Source organism: Trachurus trachurus (assembly GCF_905171665.1).
Source record: "Trachurus trachurus genome assembly, chromosome: 2".
Classification (NCBI taxonomy): Eukaryota; Metazoa; Chordata; class Actinopteri; order Carangiformes; family Carangidae; genus Trachurus; species Trachurus trachurus.
In genome coordinates, this window is record NC_139914.1 from 7,984,162 (window position 1) to 8,001,071 (window position 16,910).

Genomic DNA, 16,910 nt, shown 5'->3' on the forward strand with positions numbered 1-16,910 from the left:
TAAGAAGTGTCCTGTCCACACACGAACACACACACACACCACAGGCCCATGAATCTTAACTGTGGGATATCTGGAATTCAGACTCAATCACCCAACGGAAATGACCAGAGAGGTGGGGGGAGGAGGAGAAGGAGGAGGAGATTAAAAAGGACAGTACATGCTGCCTCTCTCCTTTCCGTTTTGGAAAAATACTTTGTAACATAACTTTCACAGATCCATTGGCACGTGATTTATTGTCTCACTTTCTCACCTTAAAATATTGACAAAAGGAATTTATAAATCAAGAAAATTCACATCCTGCGTTTGCGTCTTGTGTGAGTGCAAGAGGAGACGGCACGGTGCAGAGTAGGTGACATTACACAAAAGCCTTCTGTTACAGTGTGTAAGTTCACTTACACACCCTTCCAGACAAAGGCACTTTTCTTCTCTTATCTGCTAGTTTTACTCTATCGCACCTGTTAAAACCTCGTCACACAGGTAGATGTATAACTGTAGTGTGTGTGCAGCGCTGCCTGTAATGTGGTTAGAGAAACAAAGGAAGTCACAGTACTGTATGTACGGCCGAACATGAGCCACATTTCAGCTGTGATGTGGATTCCACCACAGCACAAGACTCACCACAGCTGAACACCGACAAACACATAGGATGGAGCAGTTCCTAGACAACCCTTAATACAAATACATTAAACTAACTTTATATATAACTCACCACACACAGAACACACAGAAGACATAAATATAGATAGAACAGATGAAGTGAATGAGGAGATCTATTGTACTATACTGTACCTGAGTGTTGATGTGTAGGGTATGTGAACTATACTGTGACTAAGTGAAGGGTTGTGGAGCAGTAATAGGCCTATAGTATATATGTCGTGTCAGTGATATGATTGCTGTCTGTCCTGAGGCATGTTTCAGTGTAGCACTTATAATTATGAAATGAATCCTTTCATTTCCTGCATCTGTGCCGCCCTGCAGTCTTTACATGTCGTCCTTTTTGCTGATGGGACCTTCCATTGTAGCAAGAATAACAATAAGTAATGATACATTTATTTATATAGCACTTTTCAACACAAAAACTTGGAATTTGAATTTTGGAAAAAGAAGTTTTGTATGTATGGATACTTGAAATGCTTGGTGATATTAGACTAGATTTTCTTTAGATAAGTTTAATTTATTTATATAGCACCTTAAAAGCAAAGAGCATTTGCACCAAAGTGCTTCACAGTCAACAAGTCACATAAACCAACATCAAAATACAACAACATACACTTCAATTAATCAAAAGAAGAGATAAACCCAGGGCTATCGAATGTATATTAAAAACAGATTAATTGCAAATTAAATGTCAAAACATAAAAATGGGTCTAATAAGATAAGGCAAAGCAAAGTCTGGTTAAATATAATATGATATTATGTTGCCGTGCTTTGATGTTCTACTTTGGTTGGTTGTGTTACCACTAAACTTGTTGACCAGTTAGTCTGCTAATTTGTCACTGTTGCCAACATCTTGCGTCAGGACAGATATCTGATATCCAGTAATAACAGGTGACTATGAGTCATGTGTTTGTTCTCTAAACACAACTGCAGGTTATCAGCAGCATATCTATTTTTACCCATAAACCCTTGCATTATGTGGGTCATTCTGGACTTGCGTTATCAGCAAGGAGTCGAGCATCGTCTCTCACACGCAGCTGACCCCACCCAATGGGCAGCGAACAGCCCCTCACACCTGTGCTCAGTTTGCACTCGGACCCTCAACCCCCCCCATCCACTCCACTCCACTGGTGATCACATTACAAATGGTGGTCCGATAAAAACCCTGCACAACTGCGAGCAAAAGCAGGAGGATGTGGTTATTTCTAATCCACCAAGGAGGGCCTGTTGGTGGCGGATTTCCCATGAGGCAGAGCATGTGTGTGTGTGGGAGGGCGAGGAAGAGGAGGGGGGGGGGGGGTTCATGGGAAAACAAATGTGATGAATCAATGTGGATAATTGTTTGTGCACCGGAGGGAACATATGGTCATGACCACAGAGATCTGAAAAGTCATGTGAGAGAGAATGGTTTTTGCAAATCAATCTTTTTTGTTTTCTTTGACATCTCAGGTCGCTGCCTCGGTGTGATGATCCAGCCTTTCTGTGAATAAACAGATTTCCGAGGATAAATGTGAAGGTCGCTGTTTTCTTTGAACCGCTGCCAGCAGAGAAGTTGCATCACATCACCCAAAAGGGTTAAGAAATTCAAGAAGTAACACATACTGTGCTGTTTCACAACATTCAGAAGAGAGTGTTACTGTATCTCATGTTTCTGTCTTTGAAAACAAAGAGATATCGTGGAGCTTCTTCACTGTTTCTGGCTTCTTTCTATCAAGAAGAGGACAATATTATGATCAAACACAGCACAAAACAGTTTGTTAGGTTTGTGGTTGATTGTGTGGGGAGTCCCATTTCCTGCAAGTGCAACACGCTCAAGACTGCAAAACGCTTTGTCTGGGTCTCAACCCCCCGAAATAGAAAGTCGAGCAGCCGAGTGTCAGTCAAAACAGAATCGACCCTGTGGAGGAAAAGAAACACAGACAGAGGACGGCAACCTTCACTCCAGTCGTCTGTGATCACACTGGAGGTCATGATGGGTGGGTGGGTGGGTGTAGTGGCTGGGTGTGGTGGTTAGGGAGCAGCCAACCCCCCTCCTCCTGCACACACACACACACACACTGTCAAGAGCATTAAGCACAGATGCATGATAGAGGTTGATTTTGCTCTCATACTGTCTGCCATGTGTGTGTGTGTGTGTGTGTGTGTGTGTGTGTGTGTGTGTGTGTGTGTGTGTGTGTGCTTCTGCAACCATTGCAAACTTCTAAAAAAAAAAAGAAAGAAGACACGAATAGAAAATGACCATCCTCAGAATCAGCATCTTTATTAATAACAACACAGTAAAAAAAAAAATCCACTGTATGGCAATCAGTGGGGAACTTAACCCTAAACTTAACCTCAACTTAAACCTAAATGTATTTAAGGGTTTGATTCTGATACAATAGAAAGTTGAGGAGGAAACGTGGCGATAACTTGTTATGTAATGGGAAAAATAAATCCCCCAAAACAGAGATAGGATCGCTGTCGCTGTTGTCAAGAACACACATTGTTGTGGCTTTCTGTGCACAGAAAAAACAACTTGATATCTGATTTCTGTAGTTTATTAATCGTCCTACGGAAGGATCACAAATAAATTTGGGGTTTTCCCTTTTGTACATTCCTGTTTGTGTAAATATACATGGAAGATTGTGCTGATAAGGCAACAGTGGGTCAAACACACATGCTCTGATTGTTTTTTAGAATATCTTTTGTTCTGTGATGTTGTGTCTTGTGCACCCACATGCCACACACACACATGTGTGACACACATGCTTGGAGTCTTGGGGGTGTTTTCAGCCTGTGGGAGGAGGGGGTTTGAGGGACCCACCATGTTGTCATGAATGTCTGGCCATGAAGAAACTGATCACTTTAACAAGAAAGCCTCCCTCCTCCTCAGGATTTCTCAAGCTCAGGGCGGGGTAGTGTGTGCATGTATGTGTGTGTGTGTGTGTGTGTGTGTGTGTGCGTGTGTGTGTGCTCATGCGTACACGCCATCAAGTGTGGCGTGGTCTGCACAAGAGGCGGAGACAACAAAAGCAGGATGTGATACAGCAGGACTCCACTTCCTCATAGAGCTCCATCCCCATCATCACAGTGCACAGAGCGCCACCTCTTGGTCGCGGCGTGTCACGGCCGTGTGGCGTGCTGGTAAAATTCCATTCCCACAGATAAGGAGCACACAAGTGCAGACAGGCCGCAGTGAAATTATTTGATAAGATCCGAGGGTCCTTGTGAGTGTTTTCGGGAATTCCAGCCATGTTTGTCTGGAGAGACAAAAGGCGTGGGCTCCTCGGCGAGGGGAGGGTGAAAGGGGCTTTTTTTCTCTCTTTAACATATGTTCAGCTGGACCCCACCCATTTCTATACTCTCTCACATACACATACATAGAGGCAACACACACTTTGTGGTGAGGGACTTAAAGGTCGACAGAATCTGCTTCCCTCTGACCTGGACGTGCAAACAGAAAACAACGCACACCTGTGAGAAACTTCCAGTGATCCATGTTGAAAGCATTGCAGTGCACTCTGGCACATCTGCTGACAGAAAACTCCTCAAGCCTGAGCACACTTGTGTTTGGAAAGAGTAGTTAGACATTAACTCTGCTAAAAGCCTCCTGTAAGCTTTAACTTTTTAAAAGCTGCTGTTGGAGCCAGAAGCTATTGACTGGATCAGTTTTCCCCCGGGGCCTTCGCTGCTATTGGCCTGGCTGAATCTTGAAAGCATTTTTTTAATATAAGGTTAAGAGAACGATGTCATATGGTCTGTTACATAATAGCACCCTGCTCATCTATTTATGCCCTGAAGGTATCTGCGCGTGAATAACATTATATATAATTTGACAGCAGCGCACTTTGAAATGTGCTGCAGCTGTTAAATGTGTTTTCGCTGAATTAAAAGGTCATTTTGACACAAAAAACTACTTTCTAGTCTAGTTTATGTTTATTTTAATGCACTGATACAACTTTCTGTTCACTCACACTTTATGTCCATGTTCATATCTATTGGAAAATCAACTGAAACTGACTCATAAAGGCAGAATCTCTGCAACATTGGTGAACTTTGACTCTGTACTCCACCTCTTTACTGATACTGCATCTACCAATGCTGCAGAGCTGAGGAAGCTACTGTAGCTAAGTAGCTGTGTTGCACTTCTTGCTGCTAAAGTGCTCCTGCTTGCTTCATATTACTCACAACAACTTCCCGCTAACTGGTCTGTCCACTGTTGTGCTTTTAACTCACAGAAAAGTTTCATGTTGTAACTCCACAACCCAGAATTATCCTACATACTCGTTTATCTTCCGCCTTCAAAACATGTAATTGCACAACAGCTGGGAGGCTTGCCCCGTCTTGTTGTGAGATACCTCCCCCCCCCCTGAATTCCTGCATGGCAGCTATTTGGCTGTTTGTATGACGGGACTGCGTGTTTCTGCACGTACAACCCAAACATTCAGCTGGATCGCTCATGCAAATCAGTCCAGCTCTCCAGAAAAACAGTATAGAACAGTCATAATCTCACAGATTGATCCATCAACATTCATTCAAAAAATGATCTCTTTATTGATTACTTTAATCCATGGGATGCTGGGTCACACCCTGAGCTCGACCTATGCATTCACGCAGAAGTTAATCCGGCTCAGCTCACACAGAACGAGTTATGAAATAGACATAATTATATCCAGGTTCCTGGATACCTGTCGTCACCACGCCTAAATCCTACAGTAAATCCTTACATGAAGAGCTAATCCTGCAATACATTTTAGACAAATCACAGACTCACAGCACCACTGCAGTGCGAGACCTCACTGTGCGTATATAATAACAGATAAAACACTGTAGGATTCAAGATGATGCTCACGTTATGGAATTCAGAGTCATTCAGATTTAAAGAGGTTGAATAAAAGCTGAATACACTGGAGAGGAAGTGAGAGTGCAGACCTCCACCAAGGGCGGTGCTGAACATCATGCACCAGACTATAAAGAAAGAAAAAAAAACATCAACATTTATTGAAATTATCTGGATCTGCCTCAAAATGTAACGGCTCCCTCGGCACGTGCTCCACTTTCCACTGAGTTTTGTTCTGCTGCTCTTTGTGTGTAAATCTAGCAACAAATAAAAACACAAAGGTGGAATAAGCAGAGGGGAATATTTTTAGTCTTGATTGCAAGCTCAGCCTGATCCCTCTGATGATGGGTGTGATTCTGTGAGGCTGTGGCTCCACCTAGAGGCGAATTCATGTCATGTCGCTATTTTGAAGGCACGTCCAACATGGCTGCTCCCATGCAGACGTGTTCAGGGATTGTTGCAGGAAGAAGAAATCGCAAACCATGAAGGAGTTCAGGTAAACCAATAGAAACACATAGAAAGGATGATTTTAATATGTTGTATGCTGCTTAGTAGAGCATCAGGAAAACACCATGTTGCTTTTGCAAATCATTGGCAAAGATCTGCAGGTTAAGTTGCATATTTATCTTTATTTGTGTTGCTCTTACATATTAGGTGTCTGTATCTATTAGAATGTGAATGCTAACTATTAAATCTCTCTGCAGCCACCATGGATACCAAAGAAATAGTGCACTGTGCGCTGCAGATGGAGAAACTAAGTGCAGAAAGAAGCTATGGGAACATCTTGACCCTCCTCGGTGACCTTGATAAGTCACAGGTCACCACAGAGCAGCTGCAAACCACAGACATCGTCAGAGTTCTTTATAAAGTCATGAAAACCTGCTCAGATAGCAGTGTGAAGAGGAGAATTAAGAGCTTGTTGTCCAATTGGAAGAGACAGTTCAGCAAAGGAGTGAAGGCCACAGAGGAGAGCCAGGAGCCTGCGGTATCTTGCATGCTTTCCTCATCACACGAAGTTGAGGAGAGAGGAGTTTCCGAGCAGGGGGATTCCCACTCTGCTGATGTGGAGGACGCTGCACAAGAAGAAGCACCATCCACAGTGGAAAAAGATGGCCTCCAGACTCCAGCAGAAAGCACATCTGCATCCTCTGATTTCCCATCTATAAGAACCAAATGTGTTCAGCTCCTCCTCACCGCCCTTCGCCCTGAACCCCCCGATCAGGACGCGGCTGCACAGCTGGCTGGAGACGTCGAGCAGCACATCTACGAGCTCCACAAACTCAATCAAATCAAATACAAAACCTGTGTGAGGAGCAAGGTGGCCAACCTGAGGAATCCTAAAAACACTCATCTACGTCAGGGCCTGCTGGGCGGCTCCCTGGCGCCTGAGGCCTTCGCCCGGATGACGGCGGAGGAGATGGCCAGCCCTGACCTCCGCCAGCTCAGAGAGGAGTTCTCCTCCAGGGGCGTGAACGAGAGGCAGCTCCCTCAGGGGTTAGACGGGACGCAGACACGGAAGATCCGCTGCAAAAGATGCGGAGGCTCGGACTGCAGGGTGACGCAGGTGTCCAGGGGCGCTCTGTTCCTGCCTGCGTGGGTAAGACGAGGCGGAGCCGATGAGGACGCAATGACCTTTGTGACCTGCAGTGGGTGTGGCCAGCAGTGGTACCACAGTGGCTGGATCTGTCTCTAAACCCCCCAAATTTCACCACAACTGAACTGTTTCTTTATTTTAAAATGGAGAAACATTCATAACAACCGTTTTGCAACACTTTGGAAAGAATTTCAAACATCGTGGTCTAGTTTGAGCTGCTCACTGTGTCTTAAAATGGCAAAAAGCTTTCACCTAGAAGTGCTGACAGGCCATTCCTGTGGCCTGTTAAATACTTTCTCCAACATGGCGTTAGGAATGCAGAGTGGAAACAGAGGACAGAGCATTCTTACTAGATGATGCGATTCACTTGTGGTTCGAACAAGGCATTTTTCTATGTTTTTTTTTTCTGTGTGTAATTTAAAAGTCTAAAATTGTGGTCACCTTCTAAATGGAGGCAGAAAAGCCAAGTCACAGCTTATTGCAGACTGAAACAACCACTTTTCAAGAAGTAGCTCTCGTCATCTTCTTCCAGCTGAATCATTTCCTGTCTCCTCTCTCTAATTGCCTGTCAGTTTATCTTTCCGTACAGTACTGTAGCTCACTCAGCTGCTTTTCCTGGCTTCACCCTCTCTTTTTCTGTTTTAGAGGCATAGTCATATAAGGTTCTCCTTTCTGATCTGTTGTATAAATCTTTATGAAATAAGTGTATTCTGTTGCAGTTATTTTAAGTCAGTCTGTTTTTTAATACAGAAAGAAAAGAAAACCAGAACATGCTCCTGGCTTTCTACAATATCCCATTCATGTGGAGCAAACTGGATCCTGTGGATGAGACATGTGACCTTAGAAAACGGCGAGCATGTGAGTCAGTAATCTGCCCTGCAGAGCAGCCGCGAGGGGTGGACATCCCCTGATGGTCCACTCTCTGAAAAGAAAGTCGACGTGGCACAGTGACTCATTGATACGTCATGGTGACATCACGCTGAGGAGTCTCAAAAAAACAGTTGAAATCACTCACTTTTACTCTCAGCTGATTTGTCTGCTCTGTCTCCCTCCATAATATGACTGGATATCTCATTTTTGTTGTATAAAACCACTCGATTTCTGAACTCACAGTGAGTGATGTGTGCATTTTTCTGTTAAAACTGAAAAGAAGAAGAAATTGTAATCTTTTCTGCCCTTTACATCTGCAGCTGCTTTTAAAAAGGAGAAACAAGCCATGTCCAAAGATAAATTCCCCCATGTCATGGTCTCAGCTATCTTGTCGGCTCTGTGGCCTTTCTCTGTGTTGTGTCTCTCTATCTGTGTTAAGGATTTCACCCTCTCAGTCACGGTGGCCTGTCAAATCAATGCTCTGTGGCCATTTTCCTTGCACTTCATCCTCACACACAAACAAACAAAGTATAGTTTTTATTAATTAAATTATGTGGTTTGGGCCCTGTTAATGCAGTTTCTGCAGAGATAGCCTACATGTTTGAATAGTCTTTGCAAAAATAAAAGGAGGGTTATCGGTCTGTAGTTGCAGCACGTTGCCAGGTTATTGTTTGCAATCTCAGAAATTCAGTAGCCTATCCCTCAATGTATTATTTCTGCTTGGTTTAAATTATGTTTTACAGCCCATAAGTGGTGAAATTGTTTTAATTAACACAAAAAAAGTTGGGAAATGAGACAGAAACAGAATATTTATTTAGGAAGCTCAAGGTCCCAAAGCTCAAAACCAGGAGCCACTGCTTTGACCCAGTGACCCCCCTGATCCAGTTTAAAGTAGCATTGTTATCGAAAAGTGACGCGTGCAAAAGAAGAGGAACAAAGAAACTACTTTCTTCTGCAAAGATGAAACCTACAGTAAGAGCGTGGATGCACTGACCGCATCCAGGAAGGCGCATGATGGCAGGAGGCGTGACACTGCGGGTCATATGAGCGTCACCAGCGGCTGCGGGGCCAGAGAGCAGCGGGGACACCAGCACACTGTGACACCGGCAGACAGCAGCACCATGCCGGGATGAATGAGGGTGCACTGACCACCACACCGACAGGTACGATCATTAACACCACGAAGATATTTGTTTTTTATTGTTTTTTTATCGACAAGTAAAGTGGCGAGTGTGTAAATGTATATGCGCCCATTATCGGACAGCGGCGGTCTATGAGGAGGCTTCCATTGTCGGACAAACCCTCGGCTTTTCTCGTCATTTCCTCAAAATACAAACAGCGATCAAACACAAGTCAACATAAATCAAAGCTAGAGCATGCGGGTGGAGGTGTGTGACAGTTTCACGGTGATCAATGTGTGTTATTATAGTGATTACTTTGTGCTAACGGAGCGGTGATGCTAATGCTCGGCTTATGGCACGACTCGAGCAACTTCCAGTCGCTTAGTTGCAGTTTCGCCTTTTATTCTCGGTTTCCTATGGATCTGTATCTCCTGCTGCTGTTTCATTGTTATGATGATTTGCTATTTTCAGTAAACGTGCACAACAGTAGTAGTGAAAGAGAGCAAAGTGTTGGTAAAAGAAGAATAACTGCTGCCAACCGCGCCCTGGTTTGGCTGCTTGTCCCCAAAACACTTGCCTAAACAAGCCTGTAATGATCATGTAGTTAATATTAAAGTGTGTCTTTTTGTGTAGTTTCTGCTGGTTTGACACAGTTGGATTTAGAAAAGACACATAAGAGATATTAAAAGTTGTAGCTTTGGATCAGATCAGATTGTGTGTTGAGTTGTTTTTTGAGGAAATCTTCATTTATTTATAGGAAAAGATCCAAAAGAAAAGGAGAAAGCCTCCTGGGTAAATGGCAGCCCTCTGCTGAATGAAGCACATGACTACTGAGTGTGTGACTGCATGTGTGTGTGTTCACGTGTGTCCTCATTCCTACTTCAGTATTGCATTGCCCTTTTTTTGTACTTACTTATTTATAGTTTTGCAATCATTAATGCCTCTCCCTGAGGAAAGTCTGAGTTTAAAGATCCCATGGACAAAGACATCATTTACCCGATTGGGCTGAAAATGTGCATTGCTGCCTGCTCATGTGACAGTCCAAGCCTATAGGCCCCGCAGTTAAACTCCCCACTTCATGCCAGGCTTTAAATTCTGCAAAGGAGCTCAACTTTTCTTATAAGCTGCAGATCTGCTCTGTTAACTGGCTGCATTTAATGCACACATATAGGAGGAGGAAATCAGATTTGGGTTCGTTTAAATATGGAACCATAACTTTGACTTGGATCCATCCACATCACCTGTACAGTAGAGAGAGATAGATAGATAGATAGATAGATAGATAGATAGATAGATAGATAGATAGATAGATAGATAGATAGATAGATAGATAGATAGATAGATAGATGGTGGAAACCACCTGAGCCCGTTGTCTTGTTTGCTTAGAAACAATGAATTGATTCATGAATCATACATCCTCCCCCTGTGTGGGCCTATAAGTGCTATCTACAACTTCTCAAGCACACTCAGTGATACCACCAGAGCCAGTGATGGAGCGGTGGTGCTCCATCTTCCTATCTGGAGGAGCTGATCCTCTTCATCTAACAAAAGCTCCCACTCACTCCCATTTAAACCTGATTTGCCTCTAACACCAGAGAGCCTGGTTCTGGGTGTAGGAGGAGGGATTGCCGTGAGCCCTAAACTTCTATGCAAATGTGCTGCACAGGATTAAACTCACTCTGAAATCCTCATTAGTCACTTTTTTTTTAGCAGCTTAGCACCTGTGAGTGGGTGAAGTCTTTTGGCCACTTTATGATCCGTGAAGTTAAAAACTTTCTCTCTGTCTCCCTGCAGGTTGTTGACAAAGCCGAGTGTGTGCGGATGTAACGGGTGAGAAATTGATTTTTTTCAATCTTATTTCTGTTGTGGACGACTCACTGGTCCTGTGATCAGCATCCATGTGATGCTCTGCTGAGATTGTTTCATGCATAACGTCCGAGACGCAGTGGAGGACGTTCATTAGTGCTGCGGTGTAATGAGGGGGCAGTGGCTGGTTAATAGGATTAGCTAGTCGACTGACTTCAATCAGTTCTCAGTCCGAGTACGAGGCAACATGTAAACACTGAGTGTGACGGCTTTACAGCAAAGTGAAAGTTTTATTAAGATTCAGTTCGTTTCTTATCTCAGGAGCAACTTTATCTGTGAGGGCAAAGGTAACGACACGACACGACACCCAGCGCTGACGAAGGCCGAACATCAGATTGTTCCGCCTAGTATGTGAGACTGGGGATGGTTGTAACATTTTTTGACACTTCTGTCTGTATCTTGGAGCTCTTTTAAGCCAGTGTGTTCAAAATGTGATACAAACTAGTTACATGTGTCGGCTATCAAATGGTGTAGCTGTTAACTCTGCAACACAAACAGAAAATGCATAGTTTAGTCTCAAACACAAGGAGTGAAATGTTACAATTCACCACATAGTCTGGGTTAGCTGTAACATTATTAAATAAGGATTATGATAAAAACTTTATGTTGACAGCTTTTTATTCAACACTTAAATTACCTTTTAACATAACTGAAATTCAAAGAAAACATATAAATGCAACTAAAGATTTGGTTGGAGTTGGAGGTGAACATTTTTCATTGTTGTTATAACTAACCAGACTCTTGGAGCCATTAAGTAGCTTCCCTTACAGCCAACAACTAAAACATGAGCACTAACAAAGCAGGCAGCGCTATCAGAAAAATGAATCTAGTAAAAAAAAAGAAAAAGTTTTTGCCTCAAAATTAGTTTCTTTCCTTCTAAAACTGTCTGTGTCTGCCACAGTGTGCTACTTCCTCAAGAAGGACTGAACTGGGCATAGACAGAGTGAATCAGATGATTCATAACTTTGTTCCTGAATTGAGAAACTGGAAGTTTTACAACTTTCCTATGTTACAACTCCCCTGCTGTAACAATGTTACTGTCACATGAAGCAGCCAGAGAGTTTGGATTTGAGTTTCAAACAAGTTATTGCATCTGAAACAGATTATTTCTTCTATTTTGTTTAAGCTTTTAATAATTTAAACCAAAATAATTGATGAATTAATGATATTGATTATCTAAATGGCTTCAAATCTAACAATTCAGTTGGTATTATGTGTGTTATCCAGCAGAGGGTGCTACAGTTAAGTGTTTTCTGTTTTTGCTCTCTTGCTTTTCATAGTTAATATAATGTTTTGTGCTCCTCCAAAGGTAAAAGTCATTTCTCCATCGTTGGTGTCTACAAACTCTAGTGCAGTCGCTTGGTGCAGCTCTGGCCCTGAGCCGGCTCCCCGCAGCCATGATGTCCAAGTCGGCTCTCCTGAAGGTGATCCTCCTGGGCGACGGCGGCGTCGGCAAGTCGTCGCTCATGAACCGCTACGTCACCAACAAGTTCGACTCTCACCTCTTCCACACCATCGGGGTGGAGTTCCTCAACAAGGAGCTGGAGGTGGACGGGAACCACGTCACCCTGCAGATCTGGGACACGGCGGGTCAGGAGCGCTTCCGCAGCCTCCGCACGCCTTTCTACCGCGGCTCCGACTGCTGCCTGCTCACCTTCAGCCTGGACGACGGACAGAGCTTCCAAAACCTGGACAACTGGAAGAAGGAGTTTGCGTATTATGCAGACGTCAAAGACCCGGACAGCTTCCCCTTTGTGGTTCTGGGCAACAAACTGGACGTCTCTGAGCGTCAGGTGTCGGGTGAGGATGTGAGACAGTGGTGCCGCGAGAATGGTGGGCATCCGTACTTTGAGACCAGCGCCAAAGACGCTACTAATGTGGCGTCGGCCTTCGAGGAGGCGGTGCGGCGCATCCTGGCGCTGGACGACAGAGCTGATCATCTGATCCACACCAACACAGTGGACCTGCAGAAAAAGACTCAGTCCGATCCCACCTGCTGCTGAGCTGGTGGAACTATCTTAAACCAATCTTCACATATCTGAGACCAAAACTGACAATATTCAGTACTTTCACACCGACCAGGGACAGAAACCTCTGCCCTCGGACAAGTTTACATTTGGTCCCTCTTGGAGATACTTCATAATTAATTTATAACAAACATATAAGAAAAAAAACCATGGATAAAATAACATTTCTTATATATCTTTGCAGATTTTTATAGATTTATATGTATTTAGTGACAAAACTCAGTTATTACTGAATGATTGGTTAATACCTGAAATCTAATAAAGTTTAAATAGAAAGGTCAATGTACTGCAGTGGCTTTCTGGTGACAAGTCAAACTAGTAACAGTTCTCTAAACGTAGCACTGGCACTGACACGCTTAATGTGAAAAAGAAAAGCAGCCTTGACGTCACTGTTGGTCAGAAGTTTCAGCCCACACCAAGAGAAGTCCTCAGATTGTTCTCTGCCTCCAGAAGCAAAGGAGCAAAGAACTAAATATGAAGCACTGCTTGTCCTTAAACAGCTCAGTAACACACACACAAAATCTGAAATACAGGATTGGATGCAGCTGAGAAAATACATTTTCAGGTCTTTTAAAAACACAAAAGAATACAATCCAACTTAAGTTATTGAAGGTATTTAGAATTAAAGAGAATAGACACTCAAAATACTAGTTTTCTTTCTATTACAAAGAGATATGAAGGTACCTAAAATAAACCACAGACACCACTGACAATATTTAAATGTTTTATCTATAGGGCAGTTTCCAGTTTGTCCACAAGGCTGCGCCATTGGTTCAGAAATCAAGGAGACAATCGCTCAGTTTGTAGTTCACAGTATCAATGTGATCAGGCATGAGTGAAAACACCTGTGTATGTGTGTGTGTGCGTGGGGGGACTGTGACTCTGTGCTCTCCATACTTCCTCAGAGAAATCCAGTCTGCAGCTGCTCTGACGCGATTGAAACCACATCCTGATTTGATGTGAAACTACCACAGAAATAAATGAATCGTGTTATTTGGCATATTCCAGAAACTTGATACCAAAAAAACAAAAAACAAGAATTTTCCTTGGAAATGAGAAATGATCCATTTCGCTGAGTCACTAATCAGCAGCTAACTGGCCCCACCTGTTGCAGCAGTGACAGAGAAATGCTGGGAAATGTTGGATTTTATTCACTATCAATTAAAAGCATGTTATTGAACTTATGCTTGTAGTTAAATTAGTAAAATGACTTATGATGATCATATGAATTGATTTATACATTTACAAGACCAAAAATGTAATGTTTCCAGCTTCTAAATGGGCATTTTCCACTGTTTTTTGTTGCAAATTTGATTAAAAAATAATCATCAGGTTAATAAATGCTAAAATTATAATTGTTAGTTACATTTGTACATTAGAAAAACAGTTAAGAGAGCCAAACACAAGAAAGACGCAGGAGACAACGGTGTCACGATAATAAAAAATATCGGTTTTACTAGAGAAGGTTACAAAAATCATCACTATATAGGAGTCATAGAACTATTTCCAACTTAAAAAATAAAACCATAATGAAACACCTACAGGGACTACAATGCCATCAAAGTACAATGGAGTTTTCTTTAGAAAAGAGTAGGTGGAAAGGGGACGGGAGGGGGGGTTTGTGGAGGAGAGGGGGCAAACACCGCCTACCATAGTTTGTCAGTACAATTGACTACACATCACCTGAAAAACTGCAAAGACACAGTCATGTCTCCTTCATGCAAATAACGAGGAAACAACAACACCCTGACACGCATCGTCCTATAGGAAACTGAAGTTTGCCTTTACATCAACCTGGCGGCAAAGCACGTATATTTATCAAACATAACACACATGGCAATATAGTCCTTTTTTATACAGAATAGACAGCTGCACACATGGACGATACTGACATGCTTCATCTCATCAAAGATCAAAAATTTTGTCTTCTTCAGTGTTTTTTGAGGGTTAACTAACCAGTGATGATCGATATAGAATATAGTTTATGATTATTAAACAATATTTGATTATAAAATTAATGTATGAAAATTCCTGACTTGTTTTATTCTGAGTGTAAACATCCAAAACAGTCTCTGTGGCTCATGTGAGAGGCATGACAATAAAAATTTAAAAAAAATAAAGAAAAAAAATAAAGGAAAAGGAAAAACAAAATGACAGTTTCCTCGCTCATTTGGCCGGCCATTGAAAAAGAAGCACAAACAAGTTCCATAAAAATCATTGTTACTGAATCACAAGAAGAACCCAGCTGCCTAAAACTGATCAAACATTAAAAATCAATTTCCATATTGTTTTTTTTTCTTCACATTTTAAAATGTATACGTCACAATCACCTCCATCCATCATATCATATCATATCATATCATGACTGCACTGTATCCCTCTCACGACATATCATTTAAGATGTTACATTACAATTATTATATCAAATGCAGAACTAGTATTTGAGTGCTAAACACATATCTCAAAGGGTACATTTACATATATTTGTGGAAAAAATAATAATAGAAGAGCATGGCAGAACACTGATTGTGTTTCTCCCCCTTTTTGGGGAGACATAAGTGTAGATTGGGATCTTTTAGGGTGATTTGGCTATTTACAGGTGAGCTTCATTCAGAATTTTAGAAAATGAGAGAACAGGTGTAAACTGTTAATTCACAAAGGACAATGTATTAATCCAGTGAGGGTCAGTGTTTAGATGGTGAAAGTTTAGAAAAGAATCAAACCGACTAAAATCCGATTTATTTTGATACCTGAGGTGTGTGTATGTGTTTTCTTAGCGTAAAAAGACCCGGACAGATTTAGCTTTGATTTCTGCTGCCGCTAATGATGAGGGGAGCAAAAACCAAAAAGATCTCCACAGGAATAGTTTGCAAATTAATATTTCACTTCTCGCCCAGGCTTAGAAAGGAGGATCAGGGCTCATGGATAAATAAATAAAAAAGGCGTGGTTTTATCTGTTATGATTATAGCAGAGCCTTGGCTAATGCTAACCAAACATAGTCACCCGCAACTTGTTGTTTTAGACTTTGGTTTTTGTGCGAAATTAAAAAAGAAAAGAAAAAAAGAAATCATTTTTGATTCAGACAGAGTCAGGTTAACCTAACAGTTTTTATGTATCTTCTCATCTAAATCTGGGCAAAATTTGCAGAACTATTCCTTTAAAAAAAGTTTGCTGCACCTCTGGTCTCAAATCAACTGTTGATACCTTGGTGGATAAATCAACTCTGATCATGTAAATGCACAATTAATCCTTGAGATACCCCATGGTTTGAGTCGTTTAGGTTTACCGATGAGAGACTGGGGTGGCGGTGGGTTGGGGTGCTTCGTGTCTGAGGGATTTTCACTCTTTGTTTTTTTAATTTCATAAATAGTGCAACACATATCGAGCATTAGCAATAAAAAGATAAAGATGGAGAGAAAGGAGAAAAAACCTATGAGCGCCAAAACAATAAAGAAGAAAAAAAGATCATAATAGTACCTGGCATACTTTTCAGAGAGTATTAAAAAAACAACAACATTCATACACATTCGCACAATATATTCATATTCATATATATATGCATATAAAACACCAAAAAAACAGAGGAAGTTGGTCGCTGCTTGGCTTCCCTGTGGCTGAAGCTGACAGTGAACAATGTTTTTTTTAGGCTGTTAGGAGCTGTGTGTCGAGAGGCTGTGCTGGCTCAGGGCGCGAGGCCATCACAGCCGGGCCACGTTCACGAGCCGCCGCCGCCCCCAAAAGCACGGGGGGTGGGGGGGTGGTGAGGGGGTTTGGGGGGAGGACGAGACGCTTCTGAACTGATGGACCGGTACCTGAGCTCGACCCCGGCGGGGCGGGGCGAGCTCTCCCGTTCTGAAACATCTGCCTCCATCTGGGCCTTTTTCCGCCTCTCCTGACCCTCGATTCTCTTCCCCTCTGGTGCGGGAACACCCCCCCACTACTCTTAATCAACATC

General features: G+C 42.4%; 2 protein-coding genes across 2 annotated transcripts; both read left to right on the plus strand.

Moving 5' to 3' along the window:
• Nucleotides 1-5,759: 5,759 nt before the first annotated feature.
• Nucleotides 5,760-7,632, plus strand: tceanc (transcription elongation factor A N-terminal and central domain containing). The gene is made up of 2 exons (XM_083986732.1): nt 5,760-5,972; nt 6,181-7,632. The coding sequence occupies exon 2, from the start codon at nt 6,186-6,188 to the stop codon at nt 7,167-7,169; it is 984 nt and encodes a 327-aa protein (XP_083842858.1). The 5' UTR covers nt 5,760-5,972; nt 6,181-6,185; the 3' UTR covers nt 7,170-7,632.
• Nucleotides 7,633-9,009: 1,377 nt separating this feature from the next.
• Nucleotides 9,010-13,562, plus strand: LOC310996453 (ras-related protein Rab-9A-like). The gene is made up of 3 exons (XM_083985857.1): nt 9,010-9,103; nt 10,856-10,891; nt 12,237-13,562. Exon 3 carries the CDS (start codon nt 12,325-12,327, stop codon nt 12,928-12,930), a length of 606 nt encoding a protein of 201 aa, XP_083841983.1. The 5' UTR covers nt 9,010-9,103; nt 10,856-10,891; nt 12,237-12,324; the 3' UTR covers nt 12,931-13,562.
• Nucleotides 13,563-16,910: the final 3,348 nt, after the last annotated feature.